Here is a 15,597-nt window from a genome sequence, read left to right on the forward strand (position 1 = left end):
TTTTGGCCGAAAAAATAATTTATTTTAATTTATTTTTTTGAAAATATATTGTTTTTCCCCCAGTTCGACTGGATTTGAAAAGCAGCAATGTTCTGTGACAGTCGGGTCAACCAGCGGTGGACAACGAGTCTCATCAGATTATTTGGATGGACCCTTCAGTGAAGTATGACACAAACGGATAGAGGCAGCTTCTCATCACACTGCCTTTCTTTCATTCACCTGTTCATGACACACTGCACATCATCAGATGCATGGAGAGAATGGGGCTTGAAGGATGGAAAACATTACGAAAATAAAGACATAGATGTTAGTTAAGAGGGGGGAAGCTATTTACAGAATCCCTATTTGGCATGTCTGTCAACAAAAGCACCACTGAAAGAGAAACTTGCATTGGTTTAAGATCAAATTCCCTCCTTTCTCAATCAGAGCCGGGCCGCTCTGTCTTATCACAGGTTGGGTTGATGATTTTGTGTGTTGTAACTCTACTCGGCTTTCTTGGGCTTCCTCTTGCGGGTTCCTTCACTCAGTTCCTCCTTGGTTTTGGAGGGCGAGAAGGGCGTAGAGGCAGCAGCTGGTGCGGAGTGGTGGTGATCATGGTCATCTTCAGAACCGAGGGGTGAACCGAAGAGCAGGTGGCACAGCCAGGACTCGATGAGGGCGAAGGGTGATCCGTGAGAGTGACGGGCCGTCATAAACACCTGGATAAGGAATAATAAATTGAGTGATGAAGTGTCAAGAAATGTCTCTGCTATAACCTTTTCCGAATAGTTTATTTTTGATTGCCTGTGCAAAAGTAAAATTGGGCATTGTTATTGGCCACTGCTATTGGGCTGCTAAGTCGAAAAGTGTACTGGGGTTTATGGTCTGAGTGCCACAGATTTCACACACATACTTTTAGTGTGCAGTGTGATTTTCCTGTACGCTGTGTTCGCACATTGATTATTTTTATTATTTTATTTTCATTTTTTTTGCAATAGTAGCCTACATTTGTCCACAAGGTGGCAACACTTTGTTGGCATTGTATTCTAAATGCACAGACAATTATGAATAATAGTTGACTTAAATAAAACAACCCAGCATGTTGGGTAAAAACATTTAACTCAACCGGCCCGGTCAAATAACCCAGCATGTGTTCTGTCCAACATTTACCCAGCACTGGGTTGCCAAATAACCCAAACTGGGTTGATTTTAACCCAGCATTTTTTTAGAGTGTGTATTTACAGTTGCTTGTAAATGCATAGGTACTTCATTTTATACACCTGTGGTATTGCATCCTCCTGAAACACTTAAATTAAATAATTTAAGAGGTGTGTCCCAATGCTTTTGTCCATATACAGTTATTATTGGAGATTCATTGAGATAAAACTACTCTCCATGTATCTTGGCAGGCTTTCCATCTGAAGAAAGCTAATTTTGCAAAGCAGGGCTCACTTCATTTTAAGTATCATGAACATTTTTGCCTTGACAATTTATGGGCATTCAGTCAATGAACAAATTCAGACTGATTCCCTTTTTAAACGGAAACACTGAGTTACATTTGTGTTTACTGTTATTTATACCCTTCCTTTTATTTCGACTTATTAAATGAGCTGAAAGGACTCTTAAACAAGCTTATTATTACCTTGGTTGTGGCCATGAAGAGTGTAAAGAAGCAGATGAGCGTGCTTTTAGACACAGGGAGCAACTGAGCCTCCTGAAGGGTGAACAGAATGGCTCCATACAGACTGGCCTTGGTAGGGCTGAAAAACACAGGAATCACATTCTAAACATTTATAAAAGTCATTAGTCTGAAACACGAACAGCTTCAGAAGACTTTGAATGAAACACATGAGTCATATGGAAGGTTTTGGTTCTATCTGGAATTTAAACGGACAGTTTTTCAAACTTTATTTTATTATTTTTATTTTTTTCAAAGTCGGTTATAAAAGAGGTAGACAGGTCCAGTTTGAATCAGAAAAGTAAGACTAAACTCTGGTCAAACTAGTTCTTAAGACAATCTTAACATAGACATATTTATGCAGCTGTCCAATGGAAAAGACATGGCTCTCCAAAATTCTGCTTCTGCTTGTGTAAAGGTTTTCCACTCACAATGACATTTTGAGCACTTCATTGGTCTCTGGCTTCCAGACTCCTCGCAACAGCTGCTCGAAATTGGACATGAGAGCGACCCCTGACCCTGTGGATTTTAACAGAGACTATCAGCAGAGCAGCAGAGATCTCCTGAACAAGTGTTTTAAAGGGTCTTATGAAAGCGTTACATGACCTCTAAAATAAATCCCTCTGGAGATATAAGATACGTACTTACCCTTAACATAGCCGGTAATGACCATGATCAGCCAGCCGTGGTGATACGCATGTTGAGCGTGATGAACTCCAGCAGCGATTTTACGTGTGCGGACCACTTCTTTCATTGCAACTAGCACAAGTTTCACAGGCAGAAACGCCACACATTTGTAAAACAGGTTAAGAGGGCAGAAGAAAACCAGGTACCTGAAAAAAAGAGTGAAAAAAAACACACTCATAAAAAGATACAATAAAAGATCCTCACACAAGTTTGTCATGCTATTGGAAGAAGATGATTTAATAAAGGTACAGATATTAGTCTGTAGAACTGTTACTTGTAAGCAATTAAGACGCGGTAACTGTGGAAATATCGGATGTATTCAGATCAAGAAATGAATAAAGTTGTTATCAAAAAACAGTTGAAATGATCATGTTACAAACAAAAACACAATTTTCAGATTTTATCTTAAAGATCTGTCTTAAAGTGATCTCTGAAGTGTTATATGCAGAGTGTACAAAGCGCTGGTCCAGTTAAAAATCCTCACCACACAGCTGAAGCCAGGAGGATGTGACTGTTGTTATGGAAATAGTCGATGGGAGACACACCAAGCATGATGTCTGCTAGTATGTAGCTTCCAAAGCAGTAGAGCATTGCACAAAGCCATGAGGCCACTGGGCTTTTACGGGACACTTCCACAGCACCTGATCCACACACAGACCAACACAGAACACCTTCACTTTAAACCCTTAACCTTTACATATATAACGAGTTCCAAAAATCTGAACGTCCCATGATTATAATTGAAAATTGCAAATTCAGTTCTTGCATCACAAAAATAAATACTTCATAAAAGTGGTCTATGTGACTTGTTTACTAAGTGATCGGCCACAGTTTACATTGTTATTTACTAAAAATATTCCTCTCCACTAGGCAGTTAGCTAAACCTAAAAACCGAATGAATTATTATGAAAATACTTTACTGAACTTCTCCAATCTGCACTTATGATACTTTTTGGAGGGTGGGGAGAAAAAGAGGCAGCTGTAGTTTCCAGAATTTGACATTCCCATTAATTCATACCACATTTTACTATGAAAATACGGTACTAACATTTAACGTTTTCAGATTGAACTTTATAATGTACTGACAACCATCTTTAAACACCAGGTAGTTAAGAGAAAGCCACATGAGGGATCGAAGATGATCACAAGTTTCTCTACAAGCTGAAGTAATAATAATAAATAAAATGCACACAGTGTCATACTGAAACATAAAACAACATTACAGTAACACACGGCACATTAAATGGAAAATAACCCTATTGAATATAACAGATAAGACAAAAACTAAGAAGTAACATAGTTGCAGAGAATTCTGGGAATTTATGTTTTGTTTTTTGTTTTTGTTTTTACTGTAAATGATGAGAACTATACAAAAAAGTAAAATTAACAGTATCTTACTGTAAAATTACATTAAATATCCCATTGGAACGTTTTTTCACAATATATACAGTAGTAAGGGAATATGCCATTAAATAACAAGCTTTACAATTGCATTTACTTTAGCCGTTCAAATGATATAAATACACACATACACACATTTTTCTTACAGTGACATCAAAAACACGCTCTAAAGCAGTGTTAGGAGGACCACATGAGCTCCACAAATCTCCAGGGATGAACACATCTTAAAGAACAGGTGTAGCTTGGGTCGCTACGCACCCAACAGGCATTTTGAATGAAAAACGATCCTCTCAAATGTGGCCTAAAAATAAACAGAAGCCTAAAGCTTCTCGTTGGTCTCAAACTGCAGCCCGCACAAACAGCTGACAGGATGAACTGCAGCGAGCAACTGGCTAATGTTTGGACGAAGTGGTGGATATTTATATCACATTTTTCAACATCAATACGATTTATCACAAGTTTGTGAATGGTATTATGGTATAATGTCATGAATAGTTATATATCTTTGCTCTGGTATATCTGAAATCCTGATGCAATTTTAAGTGACAGCATCAACTCATATTCTGTTCTCATCAGACCAAATAAAACCGCTTAAATCTATAAAACTGAATGACCACTAATGGACAACTTTAGTTTTCATTTAATTCAATATACATTACATCAAATACATTAAATTTTACATTTTGCATTAAGTAAATGTTGATTATATATTTTATTTTATTTTGTATGGTTACAATAATAGTTAAGAACATTTGACCCCCAATTCATGCATTACATTGCCAGACAAGTGTTTTAATTACTGTAATGCCAACATAATAATAATCAAAGTATAAATCAAATAAAATCTGATCCTCATTGCCATAATGCCAGAATATTTCATGACCCCAAGTGCAATGCAAATAATACCTTCTCATCATTTTAATGTCAAAAAGCTCCTTCTTTTTAACATAACAAAATAAACACTGTAATTATCATTTATAAAAAGTGATTTAGGCAAAAAAAATATATAAATAAATAAATACTATTACTAATACATTTAAAAGTAGGATTATATGGTATATACAATGTAATGCAATACAAAAATCTATGGTTTGATTCTGAAATACAATTTGTTTATGCATGGTTCAAATATAACTCGTTGAAAGGAAGCAAGTCGTAAGCTACATAAATTTGCTTAACAAATTCACTGGGTTTGTTTTGTCCTTTCCTCTGCTGCTTTCTATTTATGGTGCTTCTATTTATTGCAAAGAGACTCGCATTGGAATGTGCAACTACTCTATCGTGTTTCGAGGAGGGTCTTCAAGAGTGGGACAACTCGTCCCACCCCCAGAAAGAAAGAAAATGCTGAAATATACGCAGAGACATCGATAAAATATTAAAATACGCACGTAGGCTATAGGAATGATCATTACAGGCTACTATTGCAAACACAAAGCCATGTGACAGTGAACTAAATTGCATGACACTTGATGAAAACAATAATTATTTTAAAGCTTGAGATTTAAGTATTTCATATTTAACGCAGTAGCTATTAAATGCATTGATCCACTCGCTAATGCAAAGAATAACAACTAAATAAATAAATACCAGTCATTTAAATATGACCAAAATAAAGCTCAAGTGCAGTATTCTTCAGTTATCCCTAAATAACGATTCTACTTACCTGGTTCATATTTGAGGTAGAGTATTGACACTATATAATAAGCGACATCAAAAACTGGAAACATCGCCATTTTCGAGAAATAATGGGCAATTTCGCCCAGATTTAGGACATCCAGCACCTCCATGATGTTCTGACCCTTCCGCGTGAACAGATCTTCAAGAGACTCGCCGTGCGCACGAGTAAAAGGCTCCGCTCACATTCAGATGCCTATTAATAAACAGCACGAGCTCAGGCGCACTACTGAGACGAAATCATCACACAGATCTGACGCGGATGAGATACTGCCGCTTACTGGATGACCGCGAAACGCGCTCAGTATCGATCATCAGTCGAGCTTATCCGATCGCCAAGAACAGATCCAGATGGAATTGTTTTATTGTCATTGAATAAATAGTCGTGACCTAAAAGGATTAATTAAACACTTCACTTACAAAACATCCTATTCATATGGACTGCTGCCATGTAGCCTAAGTGGATCATTCATGTAGTACCACTTTTTAAATAGGCTTATGCCATAGTACCATTATACTACTATATGATAGTTGATATGAATGTAGTATAACATACAGTATACCATGGCTATACCATGGTTTTTGTTTGTTTGTTTGTTGTTTTCCTGTGGTCAAATTCCCATGATACTATCTGATGCCATTACTGAATGAATGAGAAATGCCGTAAACTAAATAAAAAGAGTGAAAATAGTTCAATCCTAAAGTATTGTTTAGTGTAAGACATGTCGAAGATTAGCCGACAAGCTTCGATTCATTAAATGATAAACCCTATCCTATAAAAAGCTGTTTATACAGACAGCATAGTGAAGCCTCTCTCCCACTGACATCCATTCAAAAATATACAAATAAAATATGGCCTCTGGTTTCCTTTGCCACGTACTGCCAGACCAGAAGCGTTAGCATTAACCATTACACTTTTTCGGCTAAAGGTTGCAGACTTGCTTTCTAGTGGCTTTGAGGTCTAAATATTAACTTAAAAGCAGGAATCTCGGAAGTTACTTGTGGCCAAGTATGGTGACCCGTACTCTGAATTTTTGCTGTGCATTTAACCCATCTAAGTGCACACACACAGCAGTGAACACACACATGAAGCAGTGGGCAGCCATATTGCTGCGGTGCCCGTGGAGTGATTGTATTGAAAGTAGAAGAGAGCGATGTATATTCACTTCCCTCACCAGCAATTCCTACCAGACCTAAGACTTTAACCTGCAACTTTCGGGATACAAGTCCAACTCTCTAATCATTTGGCCATTAGCAGGGGCGGACTGGCCATCTGGATGTTCTGGAGAAGTCCAACACGGCTGGCCTGGCTGGTTCATCATCAAATAAGTGTCAGATAAAAAGCGACGTTGACGGCCAACAAAGGGCAGCTCTAATGCAATCTACTTTTGCTTATAAGAATTGGGAATTGAGCTTCTTTAACACAGTTGTTTTTCATGTCGGCGGGTTGAAAAACGACTCAATGACGTGATATTTTGCTCCTGAAAACACATGTATTTTATTCCTTGAGGGGACTCCCCTCGAAAGCGACTGGGCTAGTTTTGAGCAAGTTTTGAGTACTGATTGGGTGGGGTCTTTTTGTGAAAACCTGGCAACCCTGATAAGAGACCAAAACTGACGCAAAGGAGTCTGGACTCGTGAAGGCAAGCAAAAAACGTGAAGATAAAGGCTTTTGGGAAAAGCTAAAAGGGAAAAAAAAAACGTTACATCAGGTTACCTTTGTCCGTCTCTCTCACTGTACACAGCATGTAGCCACTATCCCAGGTCTGAGCATCCACTGCTGTTTATTACTCTGCACTGTCTGACTAGAATATTCCATTCATTCATAAAGAGACAGCAGCGATTATACAACGGGTTCATTTTAGAGCTATCGAGTTAGAAAATAGAGTAAATGAAGAAGCCTATAAGGTGATTGCAATTTGTAATGGTTTTACAAGTTATGATGAAAATTTTATTGTTTCAATGGAAACTGTAATGGCTTCTATTCATGGCGTTTGTTAAAGTTACAAAATCCTAATGTAATATGTCCCACAACACACTACAGGAAACCATCATTTACTGGTTTTAATGGTTAATAGTTAATGGTGTGTAATGTTTGTAATGGTATTTAATTGGTATTTATAGTGGAAATCATTCCAATTTCTCTGATGGTTTTCTATTGTTTTTGTCAGCAGGGTCACCATGGGTTTTGTTATGTTATCTGGTCCTTCACATGCAATCTGCTAGAAAACATTTACTACATAGCTTAGGGTTAGGGTTAGGGTTAGGTGATTGGCCTGGGCTGATTCTGCAGCCATTGAGCATGCTTTCTGGAGATCTAAATGTTTTAATTCAGTGTTCCTCTGAAATCCTCCACCTCCCCCAGGTCCACCTGTCTCGATCTGATATGGTATTTGTGTATGCCCCCATTCATACAGCAGCTGCAAATTTTAAAAGCTCAAAGAAGTGTGTCTGTGTATCTGTTGGCTGTAGTCCGCTAAGCCCACATGCATTAACATAAGGTGCATCCAAATTCAGTCATCATGTATTATTCTATTCCGTTTTGTATTATAATAGTGATTAGTGTGTTCTTGCTGAAAATTCTTCTGTGCTCTCATTATCTCTTAATACCTTCCTGTCCTAGCTTTTACTATTTTGAACGATGACTGAAAACTTGTATAACTGGCACTTCTCATGTTTACTGCCATCTTATGATGAATCCAGAATTCAAAAAAGAAAAAGTACACTTTAAATGACTGGATGTTGCACTTAATTAACCTTAAAATACAAAGTGTGGAATGGTGGATACTTTATGCGCTCAACAATCATAGCCTTGATTACGTAGCAGAAATAAAGGGGCTGCCAGGCTCTGATTATGAATGGAAAAATAACCTTATAAAATTCATTAACTACATTGTGTATGTTTATCATATTCATGAACTATTCTGAGTGATGTCATGTTTATTTTCTCTCAAACCACAAAACAATAATAATAATAATAATAATAATAAATAGTAAAAATAACAATTGCTGTTCATTAATAATAGTTATTATTAGTAGTAGTATTATTGTATTATTTTAATCAAATAGGCTATTTTTTATAAAATCAAATAGGTAAAAAGCTTATTTTTAATACTATGTGCTACTGTAGTATAGGCTGCTGGGTAGATTACTTTAAATTCTAGTCTGTTACTGATTACAAATTATATGATGAAAATCATGGTCAGTAATATAATCTAGACTATTCATTTTAGGTAACGTACTCTGACGACTTTTGGATTACTTTAAGGTTACTTTTATAACCTTTTTATAGCTATATACTCCAGTGTTTCTCAAACTGGGGTAAATTAAAGAACTACAACGGTTTTATGAGTTGAGGAAGAGCTATTCATTCATTAATTAAAATTAAAAATTAAAGTAAATACGTTAAATGCATTTTTTACATTTGTAATATTTTATTTGTTTACGCTCACGTCAGTGTGACAATTAACCAACATCAAATAATGTTTAGTAACTTGTGTCATACATAGTATAATTGACGGAGAGGTGCTTTTGCTCCCAAATTCAGAAGCATGGATCATAAATTAATTTATATTACAATTACATGGCATTTCCATTTTGTGCATATACAGTTAATTATTACTTAAATGTTAACATTGTAAAAATTACACTTTAAAATAGAATTTAACCAATTATGGAATCTGATTACGTAACCCAGAGTCAGTGGCGGCTCCAGACAATTTTGATTGGGGGGGCAATGGGGGGGTCCTGGTCTTTTCAAGGGGGGTCTCATGAAAACCAACAAAAAATACAGTGGACATGGCTAATAACTGCATATTTCTGCTACTAAACAACAAAAACACCTTTGCAATGTATCAAATGACAGGCTACATTTGTTATTCATATCCTTCACACTGCACTTTCATGTCAGGTATATTATGCATTTTTATTGACATTGATATTTTTACATTTATTTCCAGATAGATATTATTGAGTTTACAGGCTAAAGTGGTCTTGCTGTTGTAAACACTGTTGCTTTTGTAGAAAAAATATTTGCATCACATTTAAAATATAATTATATTTTAATTCATTTCTGAATTGTTTTTATTTTTATAATGATGATTCAGAGAATGAGAAAATCTGAATAAACCTTACCAGTGTTGTGATAATTATTTTTACGTGTTAAAAATAAATAAGTACTGTAATATAATAAAAGTTTATTCAAATAACATAAAAAAGACCAGACCCCTCGATGCCTGTGAAACTTTTCTCCCTCAAACAGCACGCTATGTTACTTCTACACTACAGGCTACACACAGCAATATAAACAACGTATCTGCATGTTCTCACATCACATCGTTCTTGTAAAATAATAATAAGTAAATAAACACCAAAATCACTTCGCTGAGAATGAAACACCACTTACCAGCTGCCACGATGTTGAAAATATCCTCTAGCAATTAAAAAATGTGCGTGCAGCATGAGGAATCTTCCCGGTTGGATGAGGTCGTAGTCAGGTGAACTGTCATCATGTTGGTCATTTTATTTACGGCTAAATTATTATTAATAAATTGTACTAATATTATGATTGGGCGTGGGCAGGCATTCACAAAAGTTTATGTTATTACAAAAAAAAATTGAGGAAATTTTGCTTTGACAAAAGGGCACTTAAGGGGCAAAGGAGCAGTGTGCTCAAGTGAACCGGTTCTTTCGGACAATTCGATCAAATAAACCAGCTGAAAAAAAAAAAATGGTTCACCGGTTCTTTTGCGCTCGATGTAATGCCGTCATTGGCGATGATTGCCCTTCATTCAAGCCTTTGGTTTACCCGCGCTTATAACATTAGCAAAGAATCAGTTCAGAATCAATCACCAAAAGAATCAGGTCGGTTCAGATGCGCTCTGTGTCAGTCTGCTTCACGCTGAATCACGCATGCGCAGTTATCAGCTCATCGGTTCTCGAATCGGACGCGTCCGACAGAAACGGTTCTCGGTTCAGTGTATGAATAAATGTCGAAATATTTTTTATTATTGTTCTGCGTAGTTTGAAGAGAAACATTTTTGGATCTTTATCCCGAATATATATATTTTTTAATCAGGAAGAGGCTGGGGGGTCAAATGGGGGGTCAAGGCATTTTTTGGCAGGGTCTTGAGACCCCCCAAGACCCCCCCTGGCGCCGCCGGTGCCCAGAGTACATGTAATCAATTATTACCAAGCACTCTGTATACAATACAGTTTTATGCAGTATGTGAGAGAGTCCTTTCGCAGACTTGAGCGCGCCTCAACAGTCGTGTCCTTCATCTGCCGTCAGGGGGCGGTGATGAACGGAGACTCATACTGTATTCATACAAAGATCGAAGAAGAAAAAGACGAACCTAGTAGGCGGATATAACCATAGACAGTAAAAGAAATATAACCAGTCAAAATGATCGGAGATCTTTTAATTTTGGGGTAAATGTCACATTCTAAAGCAGGATACATCTCGCGCTATTGTTAAATAGAAAGTTGTTCGTGGTGTTTATATGTGTGGTACATTATTGTCACTGTGTAACAGGAGTGTGTTTTCTTTTTCTTGTTTCCAGCACTCTGCTCATGAACGCCGGCGCTGTGCTCAACTTTAAACTGTGAGTGAAAGCGCTACTGTTATCTGTCAGGGTTCATTTGGGTGATTGCTTGTTAATCAGTGTCTGTGTGCAGAAAGAAAAGAGTAACGCAGTCTCAAGGGTTTGGCGATGAATCTGGATCGTCCAGCACTGGTAAAAGCAATTCACTAACGCTGCATTATTATAGTTCATTTGATATTATTGGGACAGTGTAATATTAAGTGAGCAGACGGCTGACAGCCACAGAGGCCCTGAATCAATCTTGGCATAGAGCTGGAATGCATTTTTATGAAATCTATCAAATATTAGAAAAAAAAAAAAAGATTGCAAATGCATGCTGCATTTTTGCCCCTAAATATCTTACGATCATATCTGAATCTTATGCGTTATTTAGGAGACAACATCAGAGAGTTTCTGCTGAGTCTGCGGTACTTTCGCATATTCATTGCTCTCTGGAACGTTTTCATCATGTTTTGCATGATCTTGTGAGTACTGATCTTATAGACATTTAGTCGTCCCTCAAAATAATCATGTTTATGCTCTTTTTGTGGAGAGTTGCAGATTTTAAAGTGTTCGTGTTTTGTTTTCAGGTTATTTGGATCATAGATTGCGGTTACATGGAGGATCACTAAAGACACAAAAGGAGAATTTTTGCAGCACTGGTGGATTTATTGTAATTTTTTTAGTGTGGGATGTCTCGGAAGTCTTATGTAACATCTGTATATTTTGTACAAAAGGGTGTATATTGCTTTTTCGGTTTGTGCATTAAATGGGGATAGAATGCATGGAAACTACAAGTTTAAATGTAGTCTAAAGAGTAGTTTGAATGGTCTTTTATTACCCTACGCAAGTATTGTCAGCTATTTCAGTTTTAGTCGATGTACAAGTCACTAATGTAAATCCTTGGAGAACCAAGCTTTGTGACCACTAATCTATAGGAAAAAAATATATATAAAAATCAGATTTTTTAAGTTCATGCGTTTTAGAAACCAATACAATTTAACGCTTGCATTTAATTTTGCTCCATTTGAACATTCCCTAAAAATAAATTTCACACCACTGAAAGTTGAGATTGGTTTACATTATATTTGAACTCTAGAGTCACAAATAAGAAATGCAGAAAACAAGTTTTCATAGTTTTATTGAAAACGTAAGAGAGGTAACTGCCAGTTGCAAGACGATTTACACTTGCACAGAACAAAAAGTTACAAGCAATTAGTGACTGCTTTGAGAAGTTAAAAATGAAAGGTACTTGAATGCCTTTTCATAAAAATAGCACCTTGGAAGACTAGCAGGTCAAAATAAAGCAACTTTAATACTCAAAAAGGCGTTTCCTCCCCCTGGCTGGTAAACACTAGACTGCTTTGAGGAAACCCATGGTGTGGGTCATCCACTGCTCCACGTGGGTTTGGCACCGAAGGGCCTTCAGGAGCATGGCTCGCGCATACACCTAGATAATAATAAAAAAAAAAAAAAAAAAAAAAAAAACAGGTTAGAAACCGTTAGATTCAACATTTAAGTTGTTGAATAGAATAAGATAAACATACCATACCTTCACATGTGGCCATTAATCAAGGGTCACTCGTTGTGGTCCTCTTGAATTACAGAATTCTGCCTGTTTTTGAAGACATAAAAGGACTTTAGAACAAAAGAGCACCATTACTCTGTATGCGAAGCAATTCTCATGGTGCTTCAGATAAATTGGCTTAAAGTTTAGAGCAAATGTCAACACTATCGATCTGCTGGGGAAAAAAGATCAGTCATCACATGCACCTGGTAAATGGCAACCAGATGTGCCAAGAAGATGCCCAGTCTTACCTGCATTGGAGTGTTAAAGACTTATGAAACGAAGTCTGATGAATCTAAGGTTATCCATTTGGCTCCAGTGGGATCTGTGGAGATAGTAGTAAACATCAATAACATTCCTTAAAATGAACGCCAGATTTTGGCACAGGTATATGGTTGCTCAGATCATTTGGCTTATTTTTTGCTTTAAAAAATGTCAACATTGCCGATCTGCTGGGGAAAAAAGATAAGTCATCATTGCTACCAAAAATGTTAAAGCAAAGTCTAGAGTAAATCTAAACTCACCAAGATCTGAGTAGACACTATAGGAAAACTCCATGGTCCAACAGCCAACATACTGTAGAGCAAACAAATCTAGAGTGAACTTCAGAATACAGCTGCTCAGATAGTTGGGCTACTGGAAAAACCCACTTCTTATGTAACGTTGAAACAACTGATTAACATTTACTCGTGTTTATCCATCTTACTAACGATCATATGCTCGAAACAGTATTATATAATAATAGTAAACCAGAACAAGTCTAGTTTTCATTGTGCACCGAAAAAGAGCCACGTGGTTAGCGCGTAGCTACACCAAAATCCTTAGTTTTAACTTCTATTCGTATTGCTTTATCAGAGTGGATAGTTTAGTAAAACAGTAAAGAACGTGGTTTAAAAAACGTGTACAATAGTAGATGAAAATGGGAAATAAAAAGCACAAAGTGACTACTACTCACCTTTCACAAGAAAGACGGAACAGAGAAGGAAGAGCGTGCGTTCCGGCTTTTTATAGTGCGCGCGCATGCGCAGTGAGAGTTTGTGGTGATGACGTCAGGTTAGATTCCAAGTTCCAACCTCTGATCTGAAATAATCTTTCTTTTAGTGTCTATGGAAATAATATGCAGGCGTATTACGAATCGATAGTTCTAGCATTAAAATACTACATGGAGATGTACATTAACTACATTTCTTACATAAATAACATTTTAACCATCCGTGTTACAGCCAAGGACCAAACGTATGGTGGACGTTTGGTCCTCCTTTAAATACCAATGTCGTCATTTAGATTATGTAGTATACATAATATGCCTGACGAAACTGACGAAAAACTAAAAATAGTGGAAAAAAAAGTTTAGAAAAATCCTTCAAAAAAAGTTTGTTATTTAGATCGTTAGTCACCAGTATACACACACACACACACACACACACACACACATATATATATATATATATAAACACCCTAAATGTGCAACAATTACATTGAAATTTTACTTTTGCTGGTTGCTATTTAATTTCTCTGTGTTTTTCCATAATTTGTCCTAAAGGTGGCAGTAATGGCTAAATTTGAAGTTTCTTTCTTTGACTAGAGCCTCTCCATCTACATTTCACGAATCGTTTTCAAGAGTTCAATGTGAATTTTATAAAACACAGAAAAGTTTACCATAGTCGCATTAATAGCATTATGAATTAAAAATGTACAATACATATTTATTTATCTACATTGTAGAATCATTGCAAAACATTACCAAACACTTTTCATAGACATATACTACTAACAATAATAATAATGGTGATGATGATAATAATAATAATTTTATCCATGGACATATCTGTGGGGGCAGATCATGGTCACACTTGAGACGCGCTAATTCGCACGCACTGGAGGACAATTACCGCCTATTTGTGTGATTACATTAGCACATATTGTGTTTTGTAAGTGGAGTACATAAAGAGCGCCACTGAATGTGTTGTCAGCACATAATGGCGCCTCCCAGCTCTTTGTTTTAGCACAAAGAAACTCAAGTCGTGAATTATCAGCCGAGGGATCATCTCCCATCAACTGCTGATATTAAAGAGAGTCCTCCCCCCAAAAGTATGTCTGGTGCAAAACATCCCTTCAAAACGTGTGAAGTGCCACCATTTTTATTATGCAGACTACAGTAAATGATTAATGCAGTTCTTTGTTTATATAGGCTATTTTAATGTTTTTACCTTGTAAATGTATTGAGGCGATTTTTTAAAATGTCATTTATATTATATTTGATACTAAAGTAGATATGATTATCCAAAGTGGTTTCTGAATTAGCAAACGTGATTCATGCAAATGTTGGATGGCTAGTTTAAATGGCTTTTTGCTTTGTTTGCTGTAAGATTTAGTTTGAGATTCCACCTGATAAATGCTTTGTTTGAGTAGTTTGTTCACATGTTTGGGGATTAGCCAAATGTTGTCTGATTTCTGGCTTGTTTAAACTAGGTGTGATGACTCTTGAATTCCATGGGAGGAACACTATTGACCCATGTCAATGATTATTTTAATTTTTAAGTGCTGAAACCATATTATAAAAAAGCAATAACCTGGTTTATTATATTAGATATATATTATTTTTAAGCCTCTAATTAAGGCCTCTTGTTGTACACAACACTATACATTCTGTCAACTGATTGATAGTTTATACTTAGTATAATATGCTTTTTCTTTCAATTACAGGTCCTTCTAAAAATGTTCTCCTTCAGGTAGTGGTTCACGGGTAATTTTGCTGTAAGATTTTTACTAATTTTTATAAAGTAAATGTAAGAAGAACTTTTATATTTTAACATTTGAAGATGAACATTAACTGGATTGAGAAAACATTGATTTACTTGATTAACCATAAATCTTTATAGAGAAATCGTGTTCAAATATAAGTATCAGATATGACACACACACACACACACACACACACACAATAAAAAATATGATACTTTTGAGAAATATTTCTCTCTCAATAATTAATTGTATTGCATTGCATACATACATTTTGCCCCCACAAT

At 36.3% G+C, this 15,597-nt stretch overlaps 2 protein-coding genes, 1 long non-coding RNA gene and 2 other non-coding genes across 5 annotated transcripts; 1 reads left to right on the plus strand and 4 right to left on the minus strand.

Annotated features, from left to right (window-relative positions):
• LOC113069381 (trimeric intracellular cation channel type A-like) lies at positions 1-5,620 on the minus strand. The gene is made up of 6 exons (XM_026242437.1): positions 5,409-5,620; positions 2,829-2,985; positions 2,306-2,490; positions 2,089-2,176; positions 1,622-1,739; positions 1-698 (listed from the first exon to the last, which is right to left on the minus strand). Exons 1-6 carry the CDS (start codon positions 5,530-5,532, stop codon positions 483-485), a joined length of 888 nt encoding a protein of 295 aa, XP_026098222.1. The 5' UTR covers positions 5,533-5,620; the 3' UTR covers positions 1-482.
• Positions 5,621-10,729: 5,109 nt separating this feature from the next.
• On the plus strand, positions 10,730-12,066 carry smim7 (small integral membrane protein 7). Its single transcript, XM_026242438.1, has 5 exons — positions 10,730-10,849; positions 10,981-11,022; positions 11,096-11,154; positions 11,396-11,486; positions 11,592-12,066. The coding sequence occupies exons 1-5, from the start codon at positions 10,824-10,826 to the stop codon at positions 11,605-11,607; spliced, it is 234 nt and encodes a 77-aa protein (XP_026098223.1). The 5' UTR covers positions 10,730-10,823; the 3' UTR covers positions 11,608-12,066.
• Positions 12,067-12,125: 59 nt separating this feature from the next.
• On the minus strand, positions 12,126-13,615 carry LOC113069383 (uncharacterized). Its single transcript, XR_003279715.1, has 5 exons — positions 13,524-13,615; positions 13,093-13,144; positions 12,820-12,893; positions 12,554-12,616; positions 12,126-12,451 (listed from the first exon to the last, which is right to left on the minus strand). It is a non-coding gene; the product is annotated as an uncharacterized LOC113069383 (long non-coding RNA).
• On the minus strand, positions 12,685-12,778 carry LOC113069446 (small nucleolar SNORD12/SNORD106). Its single transcript, XR_003279725.1, has one exon. It is a non-coding gene; the product is annotated as a small nucleolar SNORD12/SNORD106 (small nucleolar RNA).
• On the minus strand, positions 12,959-13,055 carry LOC113069447 (small nucleolar SNORD12/SNORD106). The gene has a single exon (XR_003279726.1). It is a non-coding gene; the product is annotated as a small nucleolar SNORD12/SNORD106 (small nucleolar RNA).
• Positions 13,616-15,597: the final 1,982 nt, after the last annotated feature.

Source organism: Carassius auratus, unplaced genomic scaffold (genome assembly GCF_003368295.1).
Source record: "Carassius auratus strain Wakin unplaced genomic scaffold, ASM336829v1 scaf_tig00001591, whole genome shotgun sequence".
Classification (NCBI taxonomy): Eukaryota; Metazoa; Chordata; class Actinopteri; order Cypriniformes; family Cyprinidae; genus Carassius; species Carassius auratus.